The 19,576-nt window shown below is 35.6% G+C and overlaps 4 protein-coding genes across 5 annotated transcripts; 2 read left to right on the top strand and 2 right to left on the bottom strand.

The window, feature by feature from the left end:
- Window positions 1-310: 310 nt before the first annotated feature.
- Window positions 311-2,414, bottom strand: LOC102629399 (transmembrane emp24 domain-containing protein p24delta9). The gene is made up of 4 exons (XM_006483048.4): window positions 2,111-2,414; window positions 1,820-2,029; window positions 672-748; window positions 311-584 (listed from the first exon to the last, which is right to left on the bottom strand). Exons 1-4 carry the CDS (start codon window positions 2,312-2,314, stop codon window positions 440-442), a joined length of 636 nt encoding a protein of 211 aa, XP_006483111.1. The 5' UTR covers window positions 2,315-2,414; the 3' UTR covers window positions 311-439.
- A 1,470-nt stretch (window positions 2,415-3,884) lies between these two features.
- LOC102629688 (rhamnogalacturonan I rhamnosyltransferase 1) lies at window positions 3,885-8,118 on the top strand. Of its 2 annotated transcripts, none has more exons than XM_025101321.2 (8): window positions 3,885-4,560; window positions 5,529-5,596; window positions 5,682-5,770; window positions 5,853-6,015; window positions 6,132-6,421; window positions 6,879-7,083; window positions 7,243-7,490; window positions 7,592-8,118. In XM_025101321.2, the coding sequence occupies exons 1-8, from the start codon at window positions 4,299-4,301 to the stop codon at window positions 7,707-7,709; spliced, it is 1,443 nt and encodes a 480-aa protein (XP_024957089.1). In that variant the 5' UTR covers window positions 3,885-4,298; the 3' UTR covers window positions 7,710-8,118. The 2 variants fall into 2 exon arrangements, with proteins under 2 accessions (XP_024957089.1, XP_006483112.1); XM_006483049.4 differs by having other exon boundaries at window positions 3,896-4,560; window positions 7,243-7,400; window positions 7,491-8,118.
- A 386-nt stretch (window positions 8,119-8,504) lies between these two features.
- Window positions 8,505-11,635, bottom strand: LOC102629962 (fructose-bisphosphate aldolase-lysine N-methyltransferase, chloroplastic). Its single transcript, XM_006483050.4, has 6 exons — window positions 11,052-11,635; window positions 10,903-10,931; window positions 10,362-10,573; window positions 10,091-10,213; window positions 9,393-9,797; window positions 8,505-9,221 (listed from the first exon to the last, which is right to left on the bottom strand). Exons 1-6 carry the CDS (start codon window positions 11,558-11,560, stop codon window positions 9,006-9,008), a joined length of 1,494 nt encoding a protein of 497 aa, XP_006483113.1. The 5' UTR covers window positions 11,561-11,635; the 3' UTR covers window positions 8,505-9,005.
- A 3,564-nt stretch (window positions 11,636-15,199) lies between these two features.
- On the top strand, window positions 15,200-19,522 carry LOC102615431 (phosphate transporter PHO1 homolog 3). Its single transcript, XM_025101656.2, is given in 15 exon segments — window positions 15,200-15,827; window positions 15,905-16,271; window positions 16,346-16,394; window positions 16,484-16,561; window positions 16,707-16,812; window positions 16,815-16,835; window positions 16,943-17,063; window positions 17,140-17,398; window positions 17,493-17,597; window positions 17,707-17,775; window positions 17,857-17,900; window positions 17,902-17,971; window positions 18,106-18,390; window positions 18,490-18,626; window positions 18,702-19,522. Coding segments are annotated over 15 exon segments (2,436 nt in total). The 3' UTR covers window positions 18,799-19,522.
- The last annotated feature ends 54 nt before the right edge of the window (window positions 19,523-19,576 follow it).

Below are 19,576 nucleotides of genomic sequence, written 5' to 3'. Positions count from 1 at the left end.
CTCGAAGCTTAAAACAAAATTAATTCTATATTAAACTTGTAATTTAAGCATTATTGGTATGCTTATGGGTGATCTCTCGCAAACCAATTACAAAGATCAAACTTTAAAAAGTTTTCTAGATCATCCATCAGCAAAACTCTGTTACAAATTTCCAGCTAATAGAAAAATAACCCCTAATTCTTAGAAAGAAGAGAGCGCACACAATAGGTGGAACAGTCGGGCAGACGGGCATCAATCATTTAAAACTCTGAGAATTGCACCAAGATATGTGAAGAAAGGAAAAAGAAGTATGCAAAAATGAATATTCAGGTTCCTGAAAAATTCCAATAAATCTAACCATATGATCTGAAAATTATTTTTCCTTCTAGAAGTAAAATTTTGGGGAAATTTTTTACAAGAGCACCAAATAGAAAATTGCTTAATTTAATTGACGCTTCTCTTATATAAGCTTCTTTTTCTCAAAGAATGTTTTCAAGTGCCATAGTTGCATGCCAGCAACAGCAATGCATATAAACAGCGAAAACCCACTAAACCAGGCCATTCTGGAGTTAGTAACACGGTTCAGCTCCTGCATTTCTTCTTCTCTGTACCAAAGAAGAAAGAAGCATAAGTAATAGTTAATGTGATGTCTCTATGAAAAACATTGCTAAGAAAATGAAACATTTCATTACCTTTCACGGAGATAAAACATCTCCTGGTGAATAGAACTAACAGTATCATACAACTTCTTCAGCTCTAATTCCATGACCTGTCATTGAAAGAGTGAAGCAAAGTGTAAATTTCATTTCATATCTCAATCCCAAAATCTCTACTATTAATAGGGAATACCAATAACTAGCTTTCAATCATGAATTTTCCCACAAAAACTTGTATTCCATTAAATTTAAAGAAAGAATTTGTACGATTAAAAGCTTATTATGCTAATTGCTGTGCCGAAGCACACAGCTTATGCAAATGAACGACTCATAGATATATGAGTCAATTCTGTAGAGAGCTAAGTGGAGCAATCTTATTTTCTATCAACACTGACCAAGTTTCTACAAAATCAGTAACCATGTTGCTTCACAACAGCATGGCACTCTTCACCAGCATCAAGTATGGTGTAGTCTCTGACGTGAATACTCCTTAAAAGAACGGAATATTTTCTGGCAATTAAGCATTTGACAGCCATACCAACACCCATTACAAAGGTTTTTGGCTCTAACAAATCTAAGTGAAATCAAGAGTCGATAGAATCAGTCACTTCCAGCAGACAATAAGGAATATCTATCAAATAAACCAGATCCCAGCAGCATTTTAACTGTATAAAGCACATTACTGTGTCATCATTTAAAGGGCAAGTTTGACGATGAGTATACCATTTCAAATGAGAGTAGATAGTGCTCTCAGGGCCATGAGGCATTGCTTTAACAAACCCACCAACAATAACCCTCAAAATGTGTATTTTGCTCTTAGAATAGGGATGAGAGTGCACCCTGATTTACATGGCCTTGATCGCAAACATGCAGATGATAACAAAAGATTACTTGCCATATTTCACCCCAAAAAAGTCTAAATAATAACATATTCATGGGCAGATAACATCTAAAAGGCATTCAAAAGAACAATCTGATTTTTTATCAACATTTAGGGTTGATGACTTCTAGAAAGGTACCTAAAACATCAATCTTTCTTTTCCCCCAAAAAGTTTCTACAATCCCAGTACTAATTCCTCTTCGTAAGGTATTTAAATAGTTATATCGCTAAAATCAGTTAACTATTTAAGAAAAAAAATGAATTTGGGACAGAAATCATAAGAAAAATTTCAAAAATAACTTACGTCAACAGAACCTTTCTTTGCAACGTTAGACCAGTCCTTAGCTTGCACACCAGTCCTCCAATCAAAATCAATCGTCACCGTTGTTTGCGGGCTATGATCAACGGCCCAAAAACAAGCCATGTAATCGCCAGCCTCGGCAGCCGTAAACGCAAACTGGCCCGAGTCAACTCGGTCCGCGTAATGATAACTATTACCGTAAGCCGACGTCACCTATCACAAGAAATAACACAAACATATATGTAAAATCATAATCTAATAATAATGCAAAAAAAAAAGATTAATTTTAGTTACCCTGACGGTGAGTTTATGTGATTCGGGCAAGGGGTGGCCGTCGTTAGGGTTGACGACGTTATACTTCCCGACGGTCATGGAGTTGCTTTTGATGTCTTCGGCGATGCATTTAGTGTGGGCCGATTGTATCTCGAAACGGAGTGATTGCGAAGTCGAGGATAAAATCCCGATGACTAAAACAAGAGTCAGCGTTAATCTGATCATAGTGGCGTGTTTGTAATTTTATTCGATCTGATCTGGTCGAGCGAGCAAGTGATCAATCAAGCAAGGTTCAAGTCATTCACAAGGGCCGTGGCGCCACCGCAAAGAAGGTCAACTGTTCTTGCTACGTGCACGCTTGTCATTCGACGAAACACGTAAACGCGCGAAATATGGGCCTGCGTGAACGGGTTTAACATCCAATTTTTTGGGCCGATAAATGTGACGTTGGGCCGGTTCGATGAACACCACAGAAAATACAAACCCTCCAATTTCATTCCCACTCCCAAATACTGAACAAAGTCATGAAGACGTTCCCACTTATCCCTATGAGATTAAAAAAAATCTGCAACATAATGATAAACGATCAATGCATTGTGTTAATAACCAGCAGACTGCACTCATCAAATTAAGTATATTTGATGTAATACGTTAAAAAAATAAATGATAAATATGAAGGATTGTCGAAATTGTCGGAATCGTTATTGCTATTACAATTTGAAGGTCCTAAATAAATTAATAAATACATTTGCGAATTTGTGGCAATCGTTTCAGACTTCCGAAGTCCTACCATCACCGACAGTAAGACTCATCAAGCACACGGTACAGTCCATGCAAAAGCCACCCATCCCAGGGCTCTCCGTGCTCTCTAAGGGCGCTTTCCAGTGTTATGGTGGGTCTGCCACCAATAAATTAGCGTGCGGATTTGATTCTTTTGGTCGTTAATTGCTCTTTCTCCTCACTTTCAGAGCCTGTTGACCTAAATTGATGCCACTATTTGTGCGCTTCCATGGTACAAGGAAATGAAGTCCATCCGCAAGAACTTGAACTGAAATCATTGCAATTTGCACTCACAGCACAAAGGCAGGCTTTTCGTGTACGTCAAGCATCAGCTGAGGGGCAGAGGGAGTGTGCACTTTGGCTAACGCCTGCTGAACAATTCGAAGGTTGGCTTGACTTTTTTACTTTTATTCCAAAGACGTTGACAATTTTATTTTACCTCTATTAATCTTTTATTAATTAAACACTGTGATGTAAGACCAGGTCGGATTAATTAATAATGAAAAAAGTCTAGTTATAACTATACTTTCAAAAAAAAAAAAAAAGTCTTCTCTCTATTTATGTAGATATTAAAATCAACGAAAATTTTCTTTTATGCAATATAATTAGACTAATAGCGACATTCCTCACGAGGAAATCAAACTCTATTAGCCTATTTTGATTTTTGACCAACACTTTTAAGCCTGCTTATTAACAAAACACTCCCATTATATTATAAATTGATTTTGAACACGTCTTCAAATCTTGATTATATCAAATACACACATTTTGATATTTATAGGACCCTATATGGCTCCGGTATATTTATACATGTTAAAAAATTGAATACAGCAATAGGTTGATTTTATATGAAATCCAAACAAGCCTTTTGAATAGAAGAAAATATTTAAAAAATTTCCAAAACAAGTCAAGCTTGTCATTAACCATCTAGGACTTTACCTTTCTTTAATATTGAAACGTTGAGTTTAAAGCAATGTATGTCACGAACCACAAGCGTACGAAGCTATTTTTAATGAAACAAAACGATCAGAACATAAATAGTTTAGTGCCAAAAATTTGACAATTGTTTCCGAAAACTGAACCCAAAAAGGAAATTAATTAATTGAGAGAGAGTAAAGAAAAGAAAAACAAAATTTCCCATAAAATTAGAAAATCCTTCTTTGGTTGGTTTGATTTATTTTCTCTCTGTTTCGCTTGTGACTGTCCCCCCTTTTGTTGCTTTTCCTTTTGTTGATCTATCAAAAAGTTACCAAATTTTATAGAAATTAATCCACCAAAACCCTAACCCACGTTTAAGATCCAATTTTATTTCGACAATGCTCGTGCGTTTAGGCTTTTTGTTGCCAAAATCGAACTGGGTATTGTTTACTTTCTGTGAAAGCGTAAGTTTATTTGTTGCAAGGTTTCAATGAAGTGGCGATGAAGAGAAATGGAAGTTAGATCTGAGAATGTACAGGTGAGATGCGACAAGTTGCAAGCGCCAGGGATTCCTCGGACACGTTTACAAGTTTGGTTCATAAGGGTATGCTCGAGCATACTGTTATGGACTTGTTTGGTTCAGTTAGTGGCCGTTGGAGAGCTTTGGCATCCCAATTTTTTCCCCAATATAACAAACAAAGTTCCTTGGATTACGCTAGTTCCTCGCCATGTGGACGCCGTTGTTCAATCTCCCCCTCCTCTTGTTCCCCCTAGTGAGCTCGCTTCTTGTTTATTTGTTTAGTGCTTTTTATTTCTATTCATGAAAGTTTATTTTTATATCTTTTTCCTTTCGTTTTGGACTCAGTTAAGTGGTGATGCTAGTTATGAATTTTTATTAAGTTGAAATTTTTTGTGCACCATTTTCGGTTGTGAGCATTCATCATATTCGGTTGTTTACTATTACTAATTGGGTGGGCAAAAACTGACTTATTAGTTGATAAGTGATCATATTGAGATATGGAACATGGATAATTGAAGGTTAATATATTTGGGTGGGTGTGTTTTGAATTATGAGCAGTTGTTATGTGTTTTAAGAGTACATAATACAGGATATTTTGTTTAGGCAAGTACATTTGTAGCCTCAATGTGGTGGTCGTGGCATTCGGGGCAGCATAGTGATGATTATAGAATAGCTGATTATGGTCTTTACTTCAGGCCTTCTTAAGTTTTGAGCAATTCTCTCCATGGATTAGAAGTTGGTTTTAGTAGTTGCGAAAACTCTGAAAGAGCTACAAGTATTAGGTGGTTTCAGTATTTTCTCTTCCATTTCTTAGGTGGTTGCTAGATGCTTGATCAGTAATGTCCACTATGATAGTGTAGTGTCTTCAAATTTGTTATAAAGCTTTTGACAAAATAACAAAGATAAAATTAATCTTTATAAAGTAAATATCTCTACAAACATGAATTTTATATAAATAAAAACATGAAAGAGATCAAAGTTATTGTGGTTGTAATTGTAATATTTCTCAAGTTCTTGACCTTGGTTTCATAGGAGAAAGTCAAGAAGATAGAGCACTAGAATCATGTAATTTTACTTGTTCTCATGGTCATTTACTGATCATCTTTAGGTGATACATCACTAGAAACTACCCTAATGACCGACTTGCAAAAATGGCTTTTATTATCAAAGACACATTTTCATTCCCAACTCTGGAATTGATTATAACACCTTGTTTTGCAGGAAATTATACTAGTAATGGTTTCCTTAAAGTGTCCTGCAATGGGGGTTTGAATCAAATGCGAGCTGCAGTTTGTATTTCTTATTCTTCTCCTTTTTGCCTGGTTTTCTTAATAGTACTCCCAAGTTTTTGACTCATCTCATTTGATATTTTAGATATGTGATATGGTGACTGTTGCACAACTTTTAAATCTCACTTTGGTTGTTCCTGAGCTTGATAAGACATCATTCTGGGCTGACCCTAGGTATGTCCACGGTTATCAGAAAGCTGCATAATTTCCATAAGTGATGGATTCTTTAAATTTTCAATTAGGTTTCTTTCTGCAGTAATTTTGAGGATATCTTCAATGTGAGACATTTCATTGATTCCCTAAGGGATGAAGTTCGAATAGTCAGAAGGCTGCCAAAGAAGTATAGTAGGAAATACGGATACAGTCCCATGGAGATGCCACCTGTTAGCTGGTCAAATGAAAAATACTATTTGCAACAGGTCTACTTGTTTTGCTATTTTTCTTGAATTACTAAATACTATGTCAATAGAAGGTCAGTGCAATACTCTTTATTTGCTCCGGCAGTTTGACTATTGGCAGTGGTCCTACAATGCAGATTCTGCCACATTTTAGCAAGCACAAGGTGTTGCACTTCAACAGAACAGATACGCGTCTGGCAAACAATGGGATACCATTTGATCTTCAAAAACTAAGGTGCCGCGTAAATTTCCAAGGACTGAAATTTACTCCTAAGATTGAGACTCTGGGATACGAATTGGTTCGTATACTTCAAGAAAAGGGACCTTTTGTGGCTTTGCATCTGAGATATGAGATGGACATGTTGGCTTTCTCAGGTTGTACACATGGCTGCTCCATGGGAGAAGCAGAGGAACTGAAGCGGTTGAGGTTTGTTGTGCTTGAAAGCTGATGCTATCTCTCTCTCTCATTCTTTTCTTTTTCCTTATGATATCCTATATTTAAGTGCACTTTTAATCTATTCTTGTTAAAAGACACAAATAATAGTCAGGTTATATGTCATAGCCAAAAACCAGAAAAAACTCTGCTGTATTATACATGACATTGTGAATTGTGGTAACTGTGGAATCGATGATAGTCAACAATAATGAAATTCAGGCTAATTTTGGGATGATATTGTTTCTGGTTTCATCTATCTAAGTCATTTAAATTGTTTAAACTTGTGCTTTGTCCAAGGAAAAAATTTAATTCCAACCCAAAGGATTTTATTTTATTTTTTTTCAACCTGTCCTATGAATATATCAAAAGATCAAAGTAATGTGTGCTTTGCCATGTAATTTTGGAGATTATATGGCTTGATTTTCATTGCATTGCCTCATCTTTTCAGATATGCATACCCATGGTGGAGAGAGAAAGAAATAGTTTCAGAGGAGAGGAGATCACAAGGTCTCTGTCCTTTGACTCCAGAGGAGGCTGCACTAGTTTTGCAAGCATTGGGTATCGATAAGGATGCACATATCTATATTGCAGCTGGTGAGATTTATGGCGGGGAAAAGAGACTTGCAGCACTAAGAGCTGCATTTCCACGGATTGTGAGTATCTTGGAGACCCAAAATCTGAACATTTGTATTGTTTGACTAATCATACTTTCCCCTTCCAATTTCACGAGTGTCTTTTCTTTAATTTGAATTTCTGGTTTGTACATTAGGATATAAATTCTTTTGAATGTCAAGATTTGGTTATGATTTCAGGTGAGAAAAGAAATGCTGTTAGATCCGGCAGAACTACAACTGTTTCAGAATCATTCATCTCAAATGGCAGCCCTGGATTTTATGGTTTCTACTGCTAGTGATATTTTCATTCCTACATATGATGGGAACATGGCAAAAGTTGTGGAGGGTCACCGCAGGTATGCATGTCAACTCATGAGAACCAAAGAATGCAAATCAATATCCAATGATAAGATAATTGAAGCTACTCCTAACTTGGTCTCATACAGGTATCTTGGGTTCAAAAAGTCCATATTATTAGATCGGAAAATACTGGTAGGGCTGCTGGATATGCATCACAATGGTACTCTTTCTTTTAATGAATTTACAGTTGCTGTTCGGCTAGCACACAAGAAAAGGATGGGACAGCCAACACGTCGAAGGGTAATTGCGGACAAACCCAAGGAGGAAGATTATTTCTATGCAAATCCTCAGGAGTGCTTTTGTGAGGGAACAAATTGTGCTGACTTGCCAGGTTATGGTAACTTGAGTGGTATAAAGGGAGCTAAAGTTTCAGATTTACTGTCCTGAGAAGGTTTCCACATACTTGCTCCCAAGTCTCAGGTGATCAAGCCATGTCACTTTCAAGATTGAAGGCTTTAAACGACCACCTATACACACAGTAGAGTTTTGTTTGAAACGGCAGAGCAGATTTCCTGAGTTTCCATCTTGGCATTTCTAAGTTTGGTCACCAATTTATTTGTCATGTGTTTATTCTTTTTCAATTTTGCCCCTTCCATCCTGTTCATTTGTTGTGCAGTGCTGTCACATAATTGCATAGTTGATCATACAGATTGTAGCTCTTCATTGTTCTTCACAGAGTAAAAAAGAAAATGCAGTTAAGATTTATTGCTCCAAGGACTGAATGTTAAAACATATTAAACCTGGATTCTTAAAATAAAATCCACTCAGCTTGAATCAGGGTGGAGCAGTTGGCTGGCGTGCCTAATGACTTTTGTTTTGGATTCAAAAACGAAAAGAATGAACAAATGATTGGGCAATACGCCTGTTTGAAGCAATGAGAGTAAATTATTTTGAAGACTTTGTTAAATTACATTATAATGTACTTATATGAATCATTAGTGGCCGAAAAATAGAATTAATTAAACTACTTTTTAGGTCACTAAATACACTTTTTGAGTTAATATAAGTTACATTATCATGTAACTTAACAACACCCTTATTTTGAATGTAAATATTATTATTTTTCCGTGAAACTGATGGCTCTTGCTTCTAGGAAAACGTAACAAATACACAGCTTAAAAAAAAGTGAGAAATTACAATGGTCACTATTTTCTCGATGCGTGATAAACCATGACAGAACCCTACCCGAATTTGTCAAATAAAAGGGTGCAATTATTCAGGCTATAGAAATGCCGATACTGTTGTTTTTTTACCCGAATTTGTCAAATAAAAGGGTGCAATTATTCAGGCTATAGAAATGCCGATACTGTTGTTTTTTTTTTTCGGCCCCCCGAGCAGATACTGTTGTTAAAACACCTGCAAACTATCCTATTTACTTTTCCCTCAAGAGCACTACAAGTTGGAATGAAAGCTCTGCATCAGAATTCCTTCCCGAATGATCAAATATGCTTTATTTGCTGGATCCAGCGTAAAAGTAAAATGGAGAAGAATCTTTCCAGAAAAAAAGGAGAAAAAAAAGGGTCAATTCTGGTAGCTTAGATAACAATACATTGAGCGCAAGCCCTTGAGGCCTGAGCCATTTGGAACCCATTTGTCGAATCTTACTTTGGCTCCCAGAAGATTATGTCACCTTGTTCTCCAACCAGACCAAGGTCCTTAAGTCTCCTTTCTTGGTAATATTCCAACTCATCCAATTCCAATTCCCTTTCCTTAAAAATCTCATTAATTTGCTGCAGCACCCTCTTTTCTCCTGCTCTTACTCCAACTGCAATTCTCAATCTTGGATCAAGATTTCCTCCTTGTAACAACTGCTCATCCTGCAAGACAAGTTTATTTGATACCGGCACAAAAGGAGCGTTGGAAAAGATATAAACAAGTTCAAACTGCATCTCATCAACTGTGTTGTAGTACATGCATGAATGGTAAATTAAAATCACTGCATGAGAACTAACTTCTATTAGTCATGCACATAAAGGACCAACATTTACCTCTTCAATGGTAGTATGAAAGCCAGATAGAGCAGATTTGCAGGCATCTCTTACCACACGGCATATGAGTTCTTCATTTGCACGACTTACAGGCAAATCAAGGTGACCCCAGATGGTATTTCTAAAAATTGATTCCAAAAGGAAAGCATCAGTTCCCCCAAGTGCTACCAAACGCAGATACTGAAGCATTGCTGGTGGAAGAGTTCTTCCCAAGACGATATCAAAGTATGCAGACTCTCCCAAACCATTTGTCTCAGCAATGTCGAGTTTGTCACCGAAAAATGGATCTGATTCAGAAATCTCTAGTGTTAAGGTATATGCATTGCGGTCGGACTTTGATTCGATGAAGCCATAGTCTAGAGCCAATTCAGCGTTGCTCTTATTTAAATCATATTGGATCAGAACCTATCAATGGTAGTCCAAGTCAGCAGTTGTTAAAATTTGGTGTAAATAAAAATCCTCTGAAGCTCACGACTTATAAGAGAATTTTTTGTCTAATGTAAAACTCAAATTCAGTTTTACAACGGCAACATAAAGAGAGCCAAAAAGTAAATTTTTTTGAAAAAAAAAATTGTATTAGTAGGGTTGCTGATGATCCGATGATTTTCTCAACATCAAATATAGTTTTTGGAAGGAACTTTGGAACTACAGTAGCTGAAGTAATAAAATAATAAATGTTAAAAGATGGAAAGCTTCACCTGCTCACCAGCCTTAACAGGAACAGGAGTCCGCAAAGAAAATAGAAGATCCCTTGAGAAAAGACCTGCTCCTTTAATCTCGTATGCATAATCTTCTGTGGTTATGCCAGGGCTATGGTTTATCTGATTGATAATCCAAGGTCGTAGAAAGTTAAATTTTGAAACTGAAAGAAACAAGAGGCCCTCCAAAACATAGTTGAAAATTCATTGCCCGCATATTTTAGTTTCTTCCTATGGAAAACCACTTCAAGGCAAAAGCAAAAAGCCTTACCAAATCTGCAAGGGGGATCAAAACCAGATTTTGACCACGAAGACGTGAAAATGCTCTCGATCTTAGAATCCCAAAGGCCCACAAGAAGTCATCCAATGTGATAGGGCGAGGAAATAGTTGCTTGTTAGGGAGTATGATTTCCTCTTCGACTTTTAGGTATTGGTTTTGGACATATTCTTTCACACCTAAAGTTGTGCTTAATAGTTGAGTCCCTGCATCACATAAACCAAAATCTCAACTATAAAAGAAACAATGATTATATAGACTTAATTTGACTCAATCATGCGCTTCACTTGCTCTAGCCACATTTGGTAGTGATAGAAAGTGGCAGTGACAGAAAGATCAGCTACGTAACTAATTCAAAAAACAAAAGCTCAGTTTCTTTATATCACTAAATAAATAAGTTTTTCAAACTACACTCACTAGCAGCTTCTAATTACCAAAACATATGCTTCACATATACAGCAACAGAGAATAGTTCACAGTTAACTGATTTACTTCAATCTATAAATCAAATATTTCTAAAGCCTCCCTCACTAACCTTGAAGCTCAACAAGCTCCTCTTCAGACCTGCACTGAAGCCATTAACATATAACTTGATCAACCTCAAAGACAAAAAACCAAAACAAACCCAAACAGAATAGAACAAACAAAGAGAAAGTAGAAAAGAAAAAGCAAAGAGACACCCACCAAAACACAGTAGAGTCCGTACACTCGGGAAGAATATCAAGATAAACCCGCCAAGGAGAATCCTCCTTCTTTTTTTCTCTGATCAAGAACAGAGCCACTGAAATCCAAGGCTTCAATCCGCTACACAAGCTTCCAATCTCTGAAGCTGCAACCGTATCTGGGTTTATCCAGAACTTCATGGGAACCTCCAAAACGACCTCGTTTTTAGCAATGTCTCTCTGTGCAACCAACCCCAGTCCTTCTGGGAATGTAGCTGGCCTTATGGGTGACTTTGGGGAGACCACTTTCTGGTCGCGGAGCCATTGCCAGAAGGTTTCGACTTGCGCTGTTGGTGGGTTAGTTGTTGCTGATGCTGAATGAAGTGAACAAGTTGCTGCAAAAGCTCTGCTTTTTAGACGAAAAGATGGTTTTTTGGTAAGGGAAGTAAGAAGCTTTAGGGTTTTTGAGGAGGAAACGAATGTCGGAGGACTGGTAGATGATGAGAATGAGAAATTCGAGAGTGCGGCCATTGTTTTCACCTCTCGGACTGTGAGCTTTTGCTTTGGTTCTCCATAGATTCGTGTCTTATATAGCTTGTGGTTTTGGATAAGATTTTTTAACGCAGGGGTATTAGGTGTGATTATCTTAAGAATTGTTAATATATTAAATGATTATAAGTTTTAGAAAAAAAAAATTATTTTACGAATATTTTTGTTAATACTTAAGGATGGTAATGGGAATTATCTGCTATTGTCATTATTAAATCCACACCCAAACAAAATTTAAATTATTAAATCCACCTACAACCTGATGTGGATTTTAATTATTTTAAAAAAATCCTACATGATGCTGGTTTTGATAATTACGAAACTCATAATAGTATCCTGATATATTTTTAGCGATCTTTAACATTTAAAATAAAAAACTTTTAAAGATGCTTTTAATAAAAGTTAAAAATTTAAATTATTAACTCAATATGTAAATTTATAACAACCTAAAATTTTGTATAAAATACTCAATTTTAAATTTAATCAATGTAAATGGGAAATTAAAATTTTAGTATTAGTGCAAAAAAGAAGAAGCACAAGACCAACACCAATTGTCAATCCAACACCAATTCTCAAAATAAAATGTGAAATGCACAAGTCCGTTAAATTGCAAAAATGCTTTCAATTTAAAAAAAAAACAAAAATTAATATCCAAAAGTAACAACACAATTATGTAAAAATATCACAATTGCACTTGCAACAATTATTATCTTATATTCTCATTCAATATAAGTTGCAAGAGTTAAAGATGTTCAATTCATTCACTGCTATTACCACCTATCCAATACGATTTTTATAATAATGATTCAAGGTTAATATTTCTATCACTAATACTTTCTAAATACTAATGTGAAGAACAAAATTATATAATTATGTAATAATCCAAATTATATAATGATTACAAGAAGTACATAATAAATTAATAGTCCATAAGTATAATTTATATTTTTAATAAGTATATAATAATCCATAAGTATGTAATAATCCATAATTATATAATGAAATTAATTTATACACAATAATTATAATAAGTATCATAATTATCAAACTTTTAAAAAATAATTGAAAAGAAGTGCGAGTTGGCAGGTACCACATGAGCTAATTTGGACAAATTTAGTGATTTGTGAGTACCATTACCATCGCTATTAATACTGTTGGTTGGATGCGGATGTTATACTAACGTTAAATGGGTAAAAATATCTTACATCTAAAATCACAATAAAACTATATGGAATTTAAATTTACAAAGGCAATACAGTTTTAATGGTAAAAAAAAAAATTGTGAATTCCAAATGTCTAGCGTCATCGTCATCTTCTCTCTTTTTTTTTTTTTTTTTTTTACCATAATTTTTTTTCTCAGGTAGTGGTACAGCATCTTTTAAAAATTATTGGTACTTTTGGTTTTGGATGGGTACAACATTGATGAGTCTCATCTAAAATAAGAGTTGAACGAATTTCTATGGCACAAGTGGGTGTGGAATTTTTTTTTTTTTTTTACTTTTTCTATTAACTTATCTTTAAGAATACTTGAAAAATATAGAAGTAGATTTTACATAATATTTCTTTGAGATTTGTTTTCCAATTAATAGTTAGGCATCTCAATAATTACATATTAATTTGAGTTATAATATTATGTGCCACTCATTTATAAATTTTATAACTTGTAAAATTATTTAACCATATCTAATGAATGAATTGAGACTCAAATTAGAATTTAAATATTAGATGCTTAACATTGCTAGTTCAAATTGAGTTCACAGTAGATTTTGGTAAAAAAATAAAAATAAAAATAAAAATAAAAAGTCATAAATGCAACGGCTGGTGTCTTGGTGATTCATTTCCTTTCCCAAAAAACAAGAAAAAAGTATCGCAAGATTTAACACTTAAAAGAAACGAATTCATAAATACACGTCAAGTCCATGAATCATGAACTATTGGGGCCTCAACAGACCCAAAAAATACCGATGATTTCGCTGGACAGGCCTTTCTTCTTTTTCTTTGTTAGTAACTAGTTTTTTCTGTAAAATAATATTTCTCAAAAAAGAGAAAGAGAAATCAAAATCAGCAAGTGTAGTAGTTATAGGGGCTGTGAATAAAACAGGCACAAGATGTCGAGTCCCAGTCCAGAGAAAAGAAGCGGCGTTAAAGAAAATGAGAGTCTTTGATCCCCAGTACTCACTCAGGCCCCAGCACCAGCAGCAAGCAAACAAAAGTAGTTCAACTTTGAGCATGACCAACAATTAATTAATACGTAACTTATTTTGCCTTTTTTATTTGTTTATGAAATTGATAAGCTACCTCAAATTGCAGTGCGGATATCTAATGTTTGCTCCTTCCGCTACTCTTTTTTGTATATCGGACTGCATGCATGCATGAAAAGTTTTGATGAACACTTACGTTCGTTTGATAATAATAATCAAAGATTCAAATGGCCAAAAAGTAAAACTAGCATAGTTTGAGCCGAATACATAATAATAATAATAATAATAATAGATTCCTTGTGCTGCGTGCATTCGGTGAGCAGCATGTGTTTTGTCTTGCAGAAGAACAATTATTTTTTTTTTCTCCAAAGTCATGCCCTATTTCCAAGCACTGAATTTGGATTGCTGAATTTATTTTGTAAATTGTTGAATTAATCAGACGCTAACATCTATTTCTTTTTCAAATAATATATATACGGCTCTCAATATACATATATGAACAGTCAAAACAAAGACACGAATCAACTGCCCCACTACTAACACACACAGGAAGTGCTTCGAAAAGATTGAAATTTCTGATGAGAGAGTGAATAAGTGCTTTTGCTGTTATGGAATAAAGAAGCTTTCCTATTTTGATGTATGTATTTAATTTTTCTCGGGCTATTAGAGCAAGCTTGGTAGACGAAACATGAACCAGAGATCGAATTTTAACATACCTCATAACAATGTATTTTTATTAGCACGAGATGCATTAGCCGGCGGTTCGGCGGTTAAGATTTTTGAAGCACTTGCTGCGCAGGCGTACCAAAAGCGAAAAGGTCCAAGTGCTGTTTCTTGTCAATTCACGTGGTAATAAAATAAGCACTTCTGCCAAACTCAACCTTCATTGTTATTATTATTATTTTTCCTAGTTACTTTCTATGGAAAAAAAAAAATGAATATTTCTTTTTTATTTACTGCATAATATCTTACTTTATAGATATTACATATGTTCGTGTTTTTTTAAACTTGGAATCAGTAACTCTCGAGGACTGGACAGTTGTTAAAAGATGAAATACCCCAAAAAAAGAAAGAAAGAAAAATATATTGTTCTCATTTAAAATGAATGTGGCCCGCGGTGGTGGGAGTGTCTGCTTGCGGCCTCTTTTTTAAAATTTTGACGTAAATTTTCAATCAATATGAACACTCCTTTATGAGTTATTATTGTAATTATTAATTAATTTAACCAGATTGTGAAAGAGTCTCTTTCCTTACTCTGAATGATCTCTGTGACAACGAGGTATGTGATGTGTATACATAGACTCAAACAATATTGTTCATGCATTGGTAGCTGCATCGATTTTTCAGTTATCAAGTTCACTAAAGCTAGCAGCTATCACAATCAAGCAGCCAAAATTATCATATTCATTTGCAAATCAAAATGAAGTTTGGAAAAGAATTTGCAGCACAAATGGTGCCAGAATGGCAAGAAGCATACATGGATTATGAATATCTGAAAGCCCTTTTGAAAGAAATCCAACGTTTCAAGAGAAGAAACAGGGCAGCAGCAGCCCCTGGAGGTGTAGGTGCAGGTGCAGGTAGGCTAAAGCGAAAGATGACACTATACAAAGCTTTCAGTGGCCTAACACAAAAGCACAACGATCCCATGAGCCCGTCCTCTGCTTCTTCTTCAGATATTGAAAGCCAATCAGCCATTTTGGTCAATTCTGTGAGCCGGGATGGCAATCATAGATACGAAACAACCTTCCTTATGTCCTCAGACGAAGGGGGAGAGTACGAGTTAGTGTATTTTAGAAGGCTTGATGACGAGTTCAATAAGGTTGACAAGTTCTGTAGAGCTAAAGTGCAAGAGGTGGAGAAAGATGCTGCCATTTTGAATAAGCAAATGGATGCTTTCATTGCTTTCAGTATTAAAGTAGAGAATCCACAAGGAATTTGGGTTGATAAATCGGTGGAGCTGGAGATGACTCGTCTTGCTTCTGATGTTGCAGCTTCCACTGCTGAATTGTCCATTTCTACTCCAGCTCGAGCTAGAACAAGCAGTAAGTGTATATATGTCCCAAATTTTACATTAAGAAATTAACCTGGCGTTCTATTGTGTACATATGCATACTTATGCATGCAGGAAGAGATCAACACATGGATGTGATTGAAGAGAGCATCCATGGGCTGTCAGATGAGACAAGTGATGATAGCAATGATATTAACAAAGAGTGCAATCATACGATGATCAAATTACAAAATGTTGTACAAGCAAAGATACCACCAGTTAGCATTAAGACAAATAATAGACCAGATCCATTGGAAGTACTTGACCGTGTGAAAATTACTAACACATTGGAAACCCCTCGTTCCACTATCAAGGGTGCGCTCAAAGTTCCTCAGCATAGAGAGTTGAAATTCAGTAGGGAAATTTTAAGGAAAGTTGAAGATCAACTTAAGCGAGCTTTTGTTGAATTTTACTAAAAGCTTCGCCTTCTTAAGAGTTACAGGTAATTAGTCAATTGCTGCTGATGCATTTTAAATGGTATGTGAATGTGATGATTTTAATATATGCATGAAACAGCTTCCGAAATATGTTGGCATTTTCAAAAATTATGAAGAAATATGACGAGGTATGAGCCCTTACTGGTGGATTAATTCAAAATGGTGTCTGATATAAGATATTTGTCCCAGCTCACTTTGGTTAACATCATTCTCGCAGATCACTTCAAGAAATGCAGGAAAATCTTACATGAAAATGGTAGACAATTCTTATCTTGGCAGCTTTATGAGGTGAGATGTCTAAAAGAATGATATGATTAAAATAGCAATTAATTATTTTTAAGAACAAAAGAAGGACAATTTGTGCATATTTTATCTCATATGTCGATGTGACGAAGTATAATTCGATTTTATGAAGCCACTCACCCGAAATGTCACGTTAGGTTTCCAAGCTTATGGAAAGGGTTGAAACTACATTCATCAAGCATTTCTCAAATTCAAACCGCAGTAAAGGCATGAACGTTTTAAGACCAAAAGCTAAGAGAGAAAGACCAGAATAACATTTCCTACAGGTTACTATTAGATTCTTATTTGATTAATTAATTGGAACTGCATACAGATTTGCATTTCTATGGAGTTGATTTCTTTTCCTTCAACAAATTCCTGTTAAAATTTTCAGGTTTCTTGTCTGGCCGCACAGCTGCTCCGGTAACAGCCCTCATCTTGATCATACGCGCCCATGATATATTGAATAAAGTAGCGCAGAAGCAATACATGGACAACATGTTCCCCGTTTACAGGTAACCAAGATTGGCCTTAAAGAATTTATTTACTGCGTATGTTTGACAAGTAATGAGGGGTTTTAATTTCTTGCAGCTTGTTTGCGTTCATTGTCCTACACATGCTCGTGTATGCTAGCAATAGATACTTCTGGAAGCGATATAGAGTGAATTATCCCTTCATATTAGGATTCAAGATGGGAACTGAGCTGGGGTATCGACAGGTTTTACTCGTCAGTTTTGGCATTTCGGTACTAGCCTTACTGACTGTCCTTGGCAACCTCGTCATGGAAATAGACCCCAAGACGAAGGATTACAATGAACTCACAGAAGCTCTTCCTCTGATCTTGCTTGTGGTAAAGATCATCGAACTCAATTACTATAACTATATATCCTTCCCTATTCAGCTTCCGAAAATCGTACACAACTAATTATTTCCTCATTTTGCAGCTTCTATTTGCCATGTTGTTCTTGCCATTCAACATCTTATATCGCTCAAGTCGCTTCTTCTTCTTAACATGTCTGTTTCACTGCATTGCTGTTCCTCTATACAAGGTAAACAAATTGAGAAACACTTGTGTAACGAAAGAAATAATGGAGGGGGGGCGGGGGGGGGGGGGGGGCATGAAACCAAAAAGTTATTATTTGATTCCATCCACTGCAGGTCACAATCCCTGATTTTTTCTTGGCGGACCAATTTACCAGCCAGGTTCGTGAATTGGATTATATATTAGCAACGTCAATTAACAAAATGCCTTCATTTCACATGCACGATTAGTCAGTTTATGTCCTATAAAATTCTTAGAAGTTGGAGTTCTACATTTGTTATTATGGTTGGGGAGATTTTATTTTAAACACAGACTAGCAGTGTATACCAAACTTTCAACTTCATCGTTGCTGTGATTCCACACAAGTCGCGCCTCCTTCAGGTATATAATTGCAAATGGCCAAAAAAGGGATTAAAATTTTGCACTAAGAGGGTTTAAACTTTGTTTATTCGACTGCTTTCTCTTCAAACTTGTGGGTTGTGTCAACTAAAGTAGTTAAATTTCTTTAAATCCAGTGCCTACGACTCCTGTTTGAGGAAAAATATCCGATGCAAGGATACAATGGGCTAAAATACTTTCTCACAATTGTTGCTGTTTGCATGAGAACAGCTCTGAGTCTTAACGGGGTCGGGGGACTTGGCTGGAAAATAATAGCCTGGATTTTCTCAGTAAGTGCAGCAATGTTTGGTACATATTAGGACATTGTTTTCGACTGGGGTCTTCTAAACTGGCATTCTAAGAACTGTTGGTTGAGAGACAAACTCCTTGTCCCTCATAAGAGTGTATATTTTATAGGCATGGTAAGCAACAATAAAACATATATGAAGTCTCCATCAAGACTGAGAGTTTCTAAAGCAGTTGTAGTAATCTCTGACAATTCATTGATCGTCAAACTGCAGGACTTGAACGCTCTTCTGAGATTTGCATGGCTGCAGAATGTGTTAAATTTCAATTTTACTTTTTTACATAGGAACACAATGATCACAATTGTTGCCAGCCTTGAAATCATCCGTCGTAGCATATGGAATTTTTTCAGGTTAACAAGATCTCTTTCACCTACCTGTCAAAAAGAGTTAACTGTTTTTTAAAAAAATTATTATTGTTTTTTAAGGTTGGAAAATGAGCATTTGAGCAACGTGGGCAAGTACCGTGCATTCAAGTCAGTACCACTACCATTCAACGATGATGAAGATGAAGAGGAAAGATGAATAAGAAAAGTAATTACGAATGAAGATTCAGCCGATGTTTTTGACGGTGAAGGAAATACAAATCAAATTTCAGATTAACTGGAAGAAGAAAACGAAAGTGTTTGGAAAAAGAATCTGTTTGTTCTTTAGCATCATTTTTGTTTTACATTTGAAAATGTAAGATGACATCGTCAATTTTTCAGGTCATCAACGTGTACATGGGGTCCATTCATGTAGTAAGATTTGATTAATTCAAATATCTTTTTGCTTTCGTGGTTCGAAAGCAGAGTATAACATGTCAAAAACATGACCATGCATGGAAATTTGGTGAACTCAAATTAATTTTTGCTTCCTGGGATTTTAAGCAAAGTAGAAAAGTATCAAAACATTGGGCATAGACTTGTTGAAACAGATAAAAATGGCAGAAAGATAGCAGTTTTGAAAACAAGAAAAGCAAAAAGAAAGTCTGCTACTTGACCTGAATTTGTATCAGCCTAGTTTCTCCCTGCAGAACAAAACCTGTGCACCGCTTGTTTTCTTCTGATGCCAAACTGATGAAAAAATTTACCAAGTTTTTGATACAATTAGCGAATGTTTCCTTTCGTTGGCATTAAAGACAATTCCTAGTTTTAAATCATTATCATCACCACAATACATCACAAGAATATTTTCTACAATGTACTCGTTCATCAATTGCTCCTTCATCCAATATTATCTAGAATGTACTCACCAACATACGAATAGCCATTTGTAGTACATACACCAATACACCAGATACAAAAGGTCCTTTACAATTCTA

This window comes from Citrus sinensis, chromosome 4 (assembly GCF_022201045.2).
Source record: "Citrus sinensis cultivar Valencia sweet orange chromosome 4, DVS_A1.0, whole genome shotgun sequence".
Classification (NCBI taxonomy): domain Eukaryota; kingdom Viridiplantae; phylum Streptophyta; class Magnoliopsida; order Sapindales; family Rutaceae; genus Citrus; species Citrus sinensis.
Note: the sequence above shows the minus strand (reverse complement) of the source record. Positions and strands in the feature narration are given on the sequence as shown.

Bases quoted from the DNA above. Each gene is read 5' to 3' on its own strand.
- LOC102629962 (XM_006483050.4), bottom strand. From the start codon at position 11,560: ATGGCCGCACTCTCGAATTTCTCATTCTCATCATCTACCAGTCCTCCG. The intron at 10,574-10,902 runs GTTAGTGAGGGA...TATGTGATGCAG, and splicing joins GGAGCTTGTTGAGCTTCAAG to GGACTCAACTATTAAGCACA. The intron at 9,798-10,090 runs GTGAAGCTTTCC...TACCATTGATAG, and splicing joins CTGTTAAGGCTGGTGAGCAG to GTTCTGATCCAATATGATTT.
- LOC102629688 (XM_006483049.4), top strand. From the start codon at position 4,299: ATGGAAGTTAGATCTGAGAATGTACAGGTGAGATGCGACAAGTTGCAA. The intron at 7,084-7,242 runs GTGAGTATCTTG...TTATGATTTCAG, and splicing joins GAGCTGCATTTCCACGGATT to GTGAGAAAAGAAATGCTGTT. The intron at 7,401-7,490 runs GTATGCATGTCA...GGTCTCATACAG, and splicing joins GTTGTGGAGGGTCACCGCAG to GTATCTTGGGTTCAAAAAGT.
- LOC102629399 (XM_006483048.4), bottom strand. From the start codon at position 2,314: ATGATCAGATTAACGCTGACTCTTGTTTTAGTCATCGGGATTTTATCC. The intron at 2,030-2,110 runs GTAACTAAAATT...TTCTTGTGATAG, and splicing joins CACATAAACTCACCGTCAGG to GTGACGTCGGCTTACGGTAA. The intron at 585-671 runs GTAATGAAATGT...TCTTTGGTACAG, and splicing joins ATGTTTTATCTCCGTGAAAG to AGAAGAAGAAATGCAGGAGC.